This window comes from Phascolarctos cinereus, unplaced genomic scaffold (genome assembly GCF_003287225.1).
Source record: "Phascolarctos cinereus isolate Bilbo 61053 unplaced genomic scaffold, phaCin_HiC Scaffold_726;HRSCAF=1367, whole genome shotgun sequence".
Lineage (NCBI taxonomy): Eukaryota > Metazoa > Chordata > Mammalia > Diprotodontia > Phascolarctidae > Phascolarctos > Phascolarctos cinereus.
In genome coordinates this window covers 28,993,863-29,006,779 of record NW_027556098.1, presented here as the reverse complement: position 1 = coordinate 29,006,779, position 12,917 = coordinate 28,993,863, and the positions used below count along the sequence as shown (strand labels likewise).

Genomic DNA, 12,917 nt, shown 5'->3' with positions numbered 1-12,917 from the left:
ACTCTTGTTTTGTTTTGTTTTTCACTTTTTTGGTGAGGCAATCAGGGTTAAGTGACTTGCCCAGGCCAGATATGAACTCAGGTCCTCCTGACTCCAAGGCTGGAGCTACATCCACTGAGCCACTTAGCTGCTCCCCCCCCTTTTATTTTTTTTTGCTACTTTCTAAGACTATAAATTGTAGAGAAGGTGCCATTCCACATAGGTAGACAGATCTCATTTTGTACCCTCCTTACCAAGAGTTCTTGACCTGGAGTCCATTAACTTAAGGTCACTGACCTTTGCATTTATATCCCATGAACAAAATTTAGTTTTTACAGTCATTAATTATTTCCTGGGAACGTGCTGCAAATTGGGTGACAATCTTATGAAACCTTCAGTTACTGAAGATGTGAAACTCAAATTTTAAAATCATGTTCAGGACCGAAAAGTTTTAGAAAGTCATCCACTTTCAAACATAGCATTTCAAAGGTAATTCAAGGTAACTTGAGATACAATCTGTATAACTGTGCTACCAAGTTGTAAAACACAAACAAGTCATTAACTCTGCCTAAAAAACTACAAAAAACTAAATATATCACTTACAGGAATAAATAGTTTTTACCTTCCCATCAGCGGTTACTGCAAAGAGAGTCTGTTCCCCCCCAATTAACTGTACAGGCCGCAATGCTGCGAGAGCTTCACAAGGTGTTGGAACTTTGACTTTTGCTCCTTCAATACCTCCAAGCTGGCCTCGGTGATTGTGACCCCAACCGTAAATGGTTCCACTGCCTCCAGCAGAAAGAGTCCAATCATCGGGTCGCCTACAATGGACACAACATTTTATGTGAAAAAAGTACATACACAGAAAAACATACCATTTACCCACACATTAAAGCCATTCAGAGAAGCAAATGTAAAGATATTAACACACCATTAGTTTGTTTATATTATAATAACCTGTTCATCCACTGGACAAGTTGTTCATCTTGTTCTCTCTTAAAAATGTCATGGCTCTCATGGAGAACATCCAGATTTTCACTGTCGGCCATTAACTCCCTGATTTTCTTTGCCACCTGGTCAACATTATTATGATATTAGAAATCAAACATTCTCTTCCAGTTTAACAAGGGCAACAATAAGAAAATAGGAGTAACAATGAAATTTGTACCTCAAAATAAAAAATGATTATGATTTTTTCATCTCACAACTAAATCAATACAATTCTATCAAGTCTAAAACATTAAAAATGAAATGTTTAAAGAAAAAATGCTATCTAAAATTTCTAGTATTTTCAACAATTTGTTTATATTTATTTATATATTATTCCTTGGCAGAAGTACATCTAAATTTTGACAGTCACCTTTGCTATAGCAAAACGTATGAAATTTCATGGATTCAAAAAGCAATTTTACAAATTATTTCAGAATAATCTGCAATACCTCATCAAGGAAAAGGCGAGGTAATGGTGTTCGTTTGTCCAAGGCTACTGCAACTCTGGAGGCCATACAGTATCTTCTAAACCAAGCCCATTTGTGTGTCTCAGCACAGCAAGGAAGAGTATCCAGTTCTAGGTCACAAGCAAGAGCTACCAGCACCTGCAACCATCAAAAAAAAATAAAACTTAGAAAATAATTATAAAAACAACTTTCTTATCAAAATTACATCTTATGAAGTCACTGAGAAGACTAAAGACATTAAGTATGAGTACCTTTAATCGCCTCCTTTATGACTCAGCAAAACTATCTAATCTCTCTTCCTTCCATCTGGTTTCAGAAGATATACCCCTGCTCATCATTAAGCTAATCTCTCCACCTAAGCCTTGATTCCTCACCACCAAGTCTCTCTCTAACATGTGTTACTCTGGCTTCCACAACTAGCCAGCCAAGTCATAAAATCCATTTGCATTGTTTCGGTCTTATTAAAAACCTATATGTATCTGTCCACCTCCACCACACTTTCTTGGTTCTTTTTTCCTACTTTCCTCCTGATTCCTCATCTAATTCCTAACCCCTTAACATGGATATTCCCAAATATACACTCTGAGCCCTGACATTTTTCTATCCTCTTTCCGTCCTCTTAATTCACGATGTCAAAATAGAAGCCCTATCCCATTGGCATCATAAACTCAACATATGCCATGCCCCCAAAGTTTCTCTTCTAACTTCATTATTTTGCCTGTGGAAAAATAATTCTAGCAAGCACAAAGCTTTGATGTTATACTTGATTCTTCTCTCTCTCCCTCTCTTACATCTCATCATCTATCTAGAATTGTCCAATTCAAAATCCATAAACATTTATTAAGCAACTCTCATGCACCAAGTGCAAGTCTATCTATAATTAATTAAGTGCTTATAATATGGCAAGCACTGTGTTTATGATGAGGTTACAAAGAGAGAAAAAAATAGTCCCTGCCTTCAAGTAGCTTACAGTCTAAAGGGGAAGTTACATAAATAAATACACACACAACATATATAGTAGATGTCAGGTAATCTTTGAGAGAAAGGCTCTAGCAGTTTGAGAGGGGTGGGAGGAGGAAGCTTCCTGAAGAAGTTGGGATTTGAAGTGAGTCATGAAAAGAAGCTAAAAATTCTAAGATATGGAGATGAAATGGGTGAACATTCTATGAATGGGTGACAACTAGTGAAAAATCATGGAGACAGGTGTTGAAATGTACTTGGGGAACTATAATTAGGTCAGTTTAGTTACAGTGAAAAGTATATTGAGGAAAATAAAGTGTAAGAAGACTGGAAATGTAGAAAAGGTTAGAACTGTATATGTTTGAGTGTGGGGGATGATGAGCTGGGGAGAAGACTGAGATGTGTTCAGACCTTTACTTGAGGAAGATACACTGGACTGGGAAGACCAGTCCAGGCAAGGGGTGATGAGGGCCTGAACTAGAGATGTGACTAAGTAGGACACATGCAATAAATGTTGTGAAGGTAGTAATTACAAGATTTTACAAACAGAATGGGTATGTGAGGTGAATGAGAGTGAGAAGTATAGAATGACACCAAGATTTCAGCCTGGGTCTCTGGGAAGATAATGGTATTTTAATCAGTTACAGGGAAATTCAGAAGAGGGAAGGGATCTAAGTCAAAAATGTTCCCTAGGTAATTGGTGATACATGACTGCAATTCCAGAAAAACTAAGGCTGGATATATAAAGTTGGGAATTGTCTTCATAGACAATCCCCATGGTGTTGATGAAATCACCAAGTAAGACAGTACAGAGCAGAAAGAGAAGAGAGCCCAGGACAGAGCTTTGGAGGACTCACATGGTTAGTGGTCTAGACATCCACGAAGACCTAGCAATGTAGACTGAGTAGTAGTCAGACAGGTAAGAGAAGAACAAAGAGAGAGCACTGTCACAAAAACCTGAAGAAGAAGAAGAAGAAAGAGGATCCAGAAGATAAAAGTGTCAGATCCTATAGGTAAGTCAAGAAGAATGAGGACTGAGAAGAGGACATGAGATTTGCCAATTAAGAAATCATCATTAACTTTGAAGTGAGCAGTTTCAATTGAATGATAAGGTTACAAGCCAGATTACAGAGGATTTAGAGAAGAATGAAAGGAAAAGTCAAGTACAGATGACTTTTCCAAGCAGTTTAGCTGAGAACAGGAGGAAAGATATAATATATAACTGGTGGAAGTGACAGGGCCAAGTGAACATTTTTTTTAAATATGAGAGGCATGTTTGTAGGCAGCAGGGAAGGAGTCAGTAGACAGAGACAGGCTAAACATCAACGTGCTAGAGAAGACAGTAATGGGTGGGACCAAGGGTACATGCAGAGGGTTGACCTTGGCAGGGAGGAGGGTCACTTTTTCATTTGAGACCAGAATGAAGAAGATAATGAGGGAAGATGCATAAGGAATGTGACATAAGGAGAAGCAAAGAAGAGGTAGCCTTCAGCAAACTGCTTCAATATTTTTGATGAAGTAGGAATGCAGATTTTTAGTTGAGAAAGTAGGAGGAAGGAATATAATGGGAGACTTGAGGAGAGAGGACGAATGAAACAACTGCTGTGAAGAGTGGTATAGAGACTCAATTAGGGACTAGTAGGACTTATTTGTTGAAGAGAGGGCCTGGTTGGAAATGGATAATAAAAACTTTAGGTGCACACCATCACCATGGTTTCATTATTTCCCCTAGCTCAGTAGCACGTGAGTAGAATTAAAGGAGGAAGGTGGCAAGAGTAATGCAGGTTTGGAGTTTGGCAAGAAGGGAATGGAGACAGGAAAGAGATTTAAGAGTATAGGAAAATGTAGAATCGAAATGGTTCACCAAGGGCTTGAGACTGAAAAGGGAAGAAGATGTAGCAAATGCAGGAGTGATAGCTTGGGAAAGAACTAAAGAGAAGAGGGAATGGAGGTCATGGTAAGGATAAAGAACAGAATTAGGTGTCATAGGGAAGACACTTTTTATTATTATAAAAGATCATGTCACGACAAAGATATTTCAGAATTCATGAACATAAAATAGAATATTGGTGGGGTAATAGCAAGATTAAGCTTATGAAAACTCTGTGTGTAGGTTCAAGTAAAATGGTGTAGGACCAACTATGCAGATTAAGGAACTGGAAAGTCAAGGTATTCCTCCCCTCTCCTCTCCAGTCCAGTTGTCATTGTTCTGTTATGGGTTCTCATTACCACTTGCCTTATAATGATTTTCCTGATCCCACACTCCTCTCATCTCTCTGTCCTACTATCCCTGGAAGATAATGCTTCTTGTGCAAAGATCTAATGACACCATTTCTCTTCTTAAAAATTGTCAAAAATTCTACCCTTTTTATCAAGGAAAAGACATGATATTTGTCCAAAGTTACAGAAACTCTAAGACACCACATGCTATTTTCAAAACAATTTGTGTATCTTGGAATGCAAGGGAAAAAATCATACTGCCAGTTAAGTGATGCAATGTATAGAGCACTAGGCTTGAAGTTATGAAGTCCTGAAGTAATGAATGCCTGAGTTCAAATCCAGCCATAGACACTTACTAGCTGTGTGACCCTGGAGAAGTAACTAACCCTCTGTTTGCCTCAGTTTCCTCAACTGCAAAATGGAGATAATAATTATACCTCCTTGCATGGTTGTTGTGAGGATCAAATGAGATATTTACAAAACAATTAACACAATGACTAGCACATAGTAGGCACTATTTAAATATTTACTCTCTTCTGTTCCCCAAATTAACTTTCCTCCCATTTGTTTGATTGCTTCTCTATCTTCTTTGCTGGACTGTCATCCATGTCATTTGACCTAGACTGTCTTCTCTTCTCCCTCTACATTATTTTACTGGGTGATTTTATCAGCTCCCATGGATTCATCTCTGCCTCTTGGCTTCCCTGGCTTTCATCAAGTCTCAGTTTAAAGTCTTACCTTCTGTAAGAATCCTTTGCCAGATCTCCTTAATCTCAGTGCTGTGCATCTATCTTGTTTATACATAGTTGTTTGCATATTGCCTATACCATTAGATTATGAGCTCCTTAAGGGCAGGGATTGTTTTTTGCCTTTACTTTTATCTCCAGTGCTTAACACACTGCTTGGCACATGGTAAGCACTTAGCAAATATTAGCTGACTGACTCTGCCTAGCATTCAAGGCCCTATACATCCCTGGTGTCGCATTACCTTCATTCTTTTTTTTCCTTTAAATTCAGATTACTGATTTCATTGTAAAAAAATCTTGGTGGGGAAGCTTCTTCCACCACTATAACTGCACTGATCTGCAGCTTATAGTCTTAGAAAGAGGCCTAGAACAGTGAGCACTGAAGTGACTTACCCAGGCCACACAGGCTAGTATGTGTCAGAGGCGAGACTTGAAAAGAGGTCTTCAAGATTCTGAGGCATTCTGTCTCTCACACACCACCTTTTCAAACTTATTTCAAATCATTCCTTCCACATATTCTATGCCCCAGTCAATAAGGATTATTCTCTGCTTCACGCAGCTCCCAAAAAAATAACCTATACATTGTCTTCATGCCCTTGCTCTTTTTTACCTAGGCCTAGAATTTCCTCTTCTATCTATTTGCTGGTTGAATTAATTTTTAAAATAATCTTCCTCAATTACATGTCAAAACAATTTTTAACATTTTTAAAAGCTTTGCATTCCAAATTCTATCCCTTCCTCTCTCCTCTCCCTGAGATGGTAAACAATCCAATACAGGTTATACATGTGCATTCACATAAAACATTTCTCTATTAGTCATTTTGTAAAAGCAGATTCAAACAGAGAGAGAGAGAGAATAGTATGTTTCAGTCTGTATTCAGAAGTATCAGTTCTTTCTCTGGAGGCTGATGACAAGTTTTATCATAAGTTCTTTGGGATTGTCCTGGATCATTGTATTGCAGAGAAAAGCTAAGTCCTTTACAGTTCTTCACCGTACAATATTGTTGTATTTACAACTTTCTGTTTGCAATGTTCTCCTGTTAAGTTCCTACTCACTTCACTTTGCATCACTCTAAGTCTTTCCAAATTTTTCTGAAATCATGCTGCTTGTCATTTCTTATAGCAAAATAATATTCCATCACAATCATATACCACAGCTCGTTCAGTCATTCCCCAGTTGATGGACATCCCCTTGATTTCCAATTCTTGGATACCACAAAAAGAACTGCTATAAAAATTTTTGTACAAATAGGTCCTTTTCCCTTTTTAAAAAAACCTCTTTGGGATATAGACCTAGCAGTAGCATTGCTAGATCAAAGGATATGCAGAGTTTTATAGCCCTTTGGGCATAGTTCTACTGGTTGAATTCTACCACATATTTTTAAAGCCCAACGTATTTGTAAAAATGTCAACAAAAAACAGTTTACACAATTAGGGCTATAGGAACTTAAAGTAGTTCACTATTACACCCACTATCACCCTTACTCCTCTTTTTTTAGAGGGGCAAGAGAAATGGGAGGCAGTAAGAAGGGGAATAATTTTCACCTCCAATGTTAATATCTAATTTTATCACCGTGGAAGAAATAATGTTAAATGCTGCATACTAAATTTCACTTGGCTTATTTTTTTAATATCTATCCCATTCAATTTGTTCTATGTCACTTATTTTAAAAATACTACCTTAAAGAAAGGGCTGTGGAGCAATTGTTTGCCTCCTCTAACAATTGGATCTTCATATTCAAATTGCCTTTGCAAAGCTTCTGGAAGGCCTTTTACCAAAGCTGCTAGAGCACTACCTGTAAAACTCTGATAAGGAAAAGAGAAGAAATAAATTAATCATTAGACATACTGGAACTCAAACCATTGGAACAGTTAATGCATAAGTATCAATATCAAGATATAATATTAATAGCATAGTGCCTGGCACCCAGCAAGCACTCAATAAATGCTTTTTCATTCATTCATTCATTTATTCATTCTATACTTTAAAAACAGTTAAATGGGGGACAGCTAGGTGGTGCAGTGGATAGAGCTCCAGCCTTGGAGTCAGGAGGACCTGAGTTCAAATCTGGATTCACACACTTGACACTTACTAGCTGTGTGACCCTGGACAAGTCACTTAACCCCAACTGCCTCACCAAAAAGCAAAAAAAAAAAGTAAAATAAAATAAAAACAATTAAATGCTGGTTAGCATTATCAAACAGGTATGGAAGGAAGAGATAAAAATGACAAAAGGACAGTGAAAAAAAGTCAGACAAGGAAATAGAAATTGCTCAGAGAACCTTAGATAAAAGGATTTACAACTTTCTATTTGGAGTCCTTTTTATAGAAAAAAAGAAAGTAGATTTAAAAAAAAAGAAGTAGATTAGGAGCAATCCTTCCTTCTCAGGCTTATAAATTTCTTCTGTTTTTTTGAGTGATAAGGATGAGGTCCATTGTTATCAGCAATTGATGTTACCTAGCATGACCAAGCCAGTAAGTACTGGACTGCTAAAAAAAAACTACAATGGTATACTAAATGAATGTGTATGCAACATGGCTCTGCTTGGACAACTGCAATCTAGTCACTATGAAATTGTAAAGATCACATGGACAATAAAATAAATTATCAGTAACTTCTAACTGAAAACTTATACCTATATTTCACTATAATCTTTTAGTGTAAGAAGTAGTGTGATATAGTGGATAGGTAGCAGGCCTCAGAGTCAGGAGACCAAGATTCAAGTCCCTTCTCTGACATGTGTCCAGTTGTGTGACCCTAAGGAAGTCATTTAATTTCTCAGTGTCTCAAACAACTGTTAAAACCAAAAATTTCAGAGCAGATGCAACCTGTTTTAGCAAGAGATCCTCTCTCTCACTTACTACTCATATCTAATCATCTGCAATTTTCTCCATAAAATCTCTCTCACATATTCTTACAGCTACCACCCTAATCAGACCTTCACCAACACCAACTCTCATTTGGACAATTTTAATAGTGCCCTGCTTCAAATCTTACACGACAACTCATCTCCTTTATAGCTGTCAAAGTGCTTTTCCTAAAGTGTAGGTCTGGCCATGTCCACACCGTACTCAGTAAATTCCAACGGCTATTTATTACCTTTATGGTCAAATATAAATTCCTCAGTCCTTAAAAGCTTTCACATTTCTCCGTTCCTATCATTCTAGTCTTTTAACATATAATTCTCCTTCCTATATTCAGTGATCTAGCTACACAGGTCTATTTGTAGGTCACAGACAATGAGTCACACCTTTGCTGTACCCCATGTAACCAATGCTGAATCCCTAGGATTCCTTTAAAACTCAGTTCAAGCTCCACTTTCAGGAAATTCTTTCTTGTTACCTCCATCAACTAGTGCCTTCCCTTCTAAGGCTCCTTCTTCAAACCATCCTGTATTTATCTTCTATCTTCTGATTTATGTACATGTTATCTGCCCTGCTGTAGCATCAGTTCCTTGAGGGAAAGGACTGCTTTTGTTTCTTCCCGGTTTCCCTAGTACACAGCACAATGCTTGGCATATAGTAAGAACTTAATCAGTAAATACTTAGTGACTGAATGACTATCCTAAATTGGTTGAGGAAGTCCCTCACTGGGAATCCTAGGCAAATAAAATCATGGGTCTGGTTGAAAAAAATCTTGTAAGGGGCAGCTAGGTGGCGCAATGGATAGAGCACCAGCCCTGAATTCAGGAGGACCTGAGCTCAAATATGCCCTCAGACCAAACACTTGACACTTACTAGCTGTGTGACCCTGGGCAAGTCACTTAACCCAACTGCATAAAAAGAAAAAAAACCTGGGGGGAAAAAAAAGAAAAGAAAAAAATCTTGTAATAGAGTAGGAAAATAGATGCATAAATCTTTGACACAACTTAAGTTTATAGAGTGGTATGAAGATATCTGCAAGCTTCAAAACCTTGTTATTCTCATTCTAAAATTTCTCATTTCTTTTCCTAACTTACATCATTTAATGACTAATACAGACAGATAAAGTTTTAAGAAATCTTCCTACCATGGCTCTTGTTTCTCCATCATTATCTCCAAGTATCCTATTTATATTGATTGATTGTCCAAATTCAGTTGTAAGCAGTTTCCTCAATCTTTGAAGGGCCCACATCCTGTGACCAGCAGCTGAAATCAACAAAGAAGAATCAATCTGAGGCTTAAAAAGCCATTATACCCAACTAAGAAAATGCTCATTCATGTAAATTTTACACATACCTAGAGCACTCAATTGAGCACATGCTGCAAGTGATGCTGCCAGTCGAGGAACAATACTTCTATTGGAAGCTAAATTTAATCGAAAGTCCAACAAGCATGTGACCAAGTCCATTGAAGGACAGGAAAGAATACAGCGATCTGAAAGAAGATCTTTAGGGCCTATAAGATTAATAATTACAAACTGATTAGTGCTTGAAGAAGTTACAATAATGCAACTTAAAAGTCCATCTGTTTCACACGTTTTTTACTAAGCATTTAAAGATGAAAACCAAGAATTAAATTAGTACCGCCACAAAATCAGAATAATTAAGAAGTTGTATTGCCTATATTAAACATTTTAATCTTAAATTGGCCATAATCTTTATCATACTGTAACTCAAAAAAAATAACATTTTAAGTACGAGTTGTTAGGAAAGTTTGACTGCAGTTTTAAACTATAAAAGCTTAAATTCAAATCTATTCTTAAGCTTAAAACTTTAGAATACCTTCTATTATACAATAGGTGATTATATTTCCTTGGTTAGATTTCTCTTAAATAGTTTCCATCACAATATGATGTAAAGCTAGCACTCAAATTACTATGTTAAGAAAATTAATCTGCTAAAAAATAAGAAAAATATAGGTTTACTTTTAAATAAATATTAAAATACCAGCATTCCATGAAATATGTTCAAATTAAGCTATAATTTCTAATATAATACATCCTGCTTTACCTGCAGCTGGCATAATGGGATAGACAGTGAATCGCCAACCCCATCCATTCACTGATCCATCACTGATGAACTTCCATTTTAATTCATCTCCAGGAATTCGAAGCTCACTGGACCAATCAGACCATTCTCGACCTTAAACAATGAAATAACAAACAGTTTTTACATTAATATAATCATCTGGAGTCCATAGCTTTGAAGAGGAAAGGGAGAGAGAGAAAGTGAGAGGGGGTGAGGAGAGGAAGGGGAGGGAAATAGGGAGGGAGGGAGGGAGGGAGGGAGAGGGAGAGAAAGAGACAGAGACAGAGAGCATGCAAGCACATCTGTACAGCAAGGATCTTACTTTCAAAAAGCTAAACTGGGATAGTAATTAGTAACTTCAGAAGTCTGCATTCACTGCAGTACAATTCAAAAAGACTAGATAAAGAAACCAAAAACTCTACTGCTAAAAGTAGAAATCAAACATGAATATTATACCTTGGAGAATAATTTTTTACAATTACCATATACACAATAAAAATTCTTCACTGATTAAACTCTGAAAAAAGAATTTACAAGTGATGTGCATCTTTGAAAGATTTTAAAACTTTTCATACAATGATAAAACACTAGTGCAGTGGACTGAAGATGAAACATGCTACCTACTTATTGCCAAAAAAAGTGATGGCTTTAAAATAACCAATGAAGGAATTTGTTTTGCTGGACTATGCACATTTGTTAATGAAGGCTTTCTTTTTCTTTTGTTTTTTTTTTATACATTGTTCAATCCTAAGAGACAACGGGAGAGATAATAAATGCCTATAAAAACTGGAGGAAAAAAAAGGAAAAAAATCTGAAATAAAATGGAATCTGATTCCCCAATCAATTTAAATTAAATAACTTTCTCATAAATATACATCCATTGTAAGATAGATAGTTTATTTTTAGAGTATTTTAGACATCCTACAAATGTTGCGGCATTTAAATATTGGCACTTTATTAGCACGTGAACTAAAAAATGAAAACTCTCTTTAAAAATGTTCTCACTCAACAAAATTGGCTAAATTTTCCCATCATTCCTTTTTATTTGTTGAATTATTTCAGAAGACCATCTGAATGGACACTAAGCTCACTGAAAACATGTTAATTATTTATGATGAAAATGTATTGTTGTCATTCATTTATCAATAATAATCTTTTCAAGTTATTTTAAAACCTGCTTTAATTTCAATGAGTATTTGATGCACAGGATAGCTACCTTACTTAAAAGTTTTTGAAAAACCTAGAAAATGGCTTAATTATCCAACCTAGGTATTTTCCAATAATATTTAATTAAATTGTAATACTATTTTATATAAGATAAAAGCTATTATAATTTAGTTTAATATTTTCTTGATCACCTGATCGAACTGAAACTATCCTGTTCACACCATCCATTATTGTGAGAGGATCATGACGCCGCTCTGTAGAACACTGTCGGTCAAACTCCACTCTGAGTCCTTCAGCACCTAAAGAACAAAAGGCACAGCACTATAAATTTCCTATATTACCACTCTTTCTTATTATGTGAAACAAGTGGAAAAAAAAAACCAAATCCAGAAGCTCCATGCATCCACAATGGATCATTACTATATCTGTTCAATTTAACTCAACAAACATTTATTAAGAGTCTCCTCTCTGCTTTAGTGAAGAGAGTTTCTACAGCAGGAATTCCCGACATTGGTATACTGACAAGTATGGACTATCACCTGCCAAAAATAAACAAGATATTATATGGTATTAGAAAGATGAAAAATTATGATTTCTGTCCTGAATGAGCCTCAAGTGTACTAGGATAAGTAGTAAAATCAAATAGAAAAGGAGACTAATAAATCAGAAAACTGGAATCAGTATCTCAAAAAGCTATCAAAAAGAGCTATGGACAAAGGCAATTCAGAAAGCTTTTGATCATCCTATTTCTTTCTAGCTTCATTTTCATAAAATTTCATCATTATAGGACACTTCCCACCAAAAAAAATGCTAAATTATTTATGGTTAGCAAATTTCTAAAGCATATTTTAGCTTTATTTAAAGCATTTTTTATTTTTAAATTTTAAAGCATATTTATTTAGCATACTTTTAAAGCATAAACCTTTTTACTCTCTTAGAATGAACTTGCTTATTTAATAACTAATGGCAAATTAAATAAAATATAATGGAAAGCTTATTCTATACCTCAAACCCAAAATAAACAGTCTTTTGATAACATTTTTATAATCCATTTTTTAAAAGATTCTAAATCCAATGGATTGAGCCCACATAAGTTTTTTAATAAACAAAGTTAATATGAAACACCCACCAAAAAAATTACTGACTCACAATAAAGATAGATAGATAGATAGATAGATAGATAGATAGATAGATAGATAGATAGATAGATAGATAAAGTATCACAGAACATTAAATATTCTACCACTATATGGCATTATTACTTTGCTACTTAGGGCATCACTGACAGAAACTGCCTCCAACTTCAAATTAAACATTTGATACCTGAAACATAAAAGGCTACTATATCAATTGTGCTGAATTTCTTCTGAGAAAGATACTACATATCTCTGTCCAAATGTTACCAATTTATTTTGTGTTATTATGTTTTCTGGAACAG

The 12,917-nt window shown here is 35.7% G+C and overlaps 1 protein-coding gene across 1 annotated transcript in view; it reads right to left on the bottom strand.

The window, feature by feature from the left end:
• HERC2 (HECT and RLD domain containing E3 ubiquitin protein ligase 2) overlaps positions 1-12,917 on the bottom strand; it is a 223,597-nt gene that overhangs the window by 36,908 nt on the left and 173,772 nt on the right. The window contains 8 exon segments of the mRNA XM_020992762.2: positions 602-800; positions 937-1,052; positions 1,419-1,574; positions 7,043-7,168; positions 9,373-9,491; positions 9,582-9,740; positions 10,295-10,426; positions 11,671-11,778. Of these exon segments, the coding sequence (XP_020848421.1) occupies positions 602-800; positions 937-1,052; positions 1,419-1,574; positions 7,043-7,168; positions 9,373-9,491; positions 9,582-9,740; positions 10,295-10,426; positions 11,671-11,778 (1,115 nt within the window).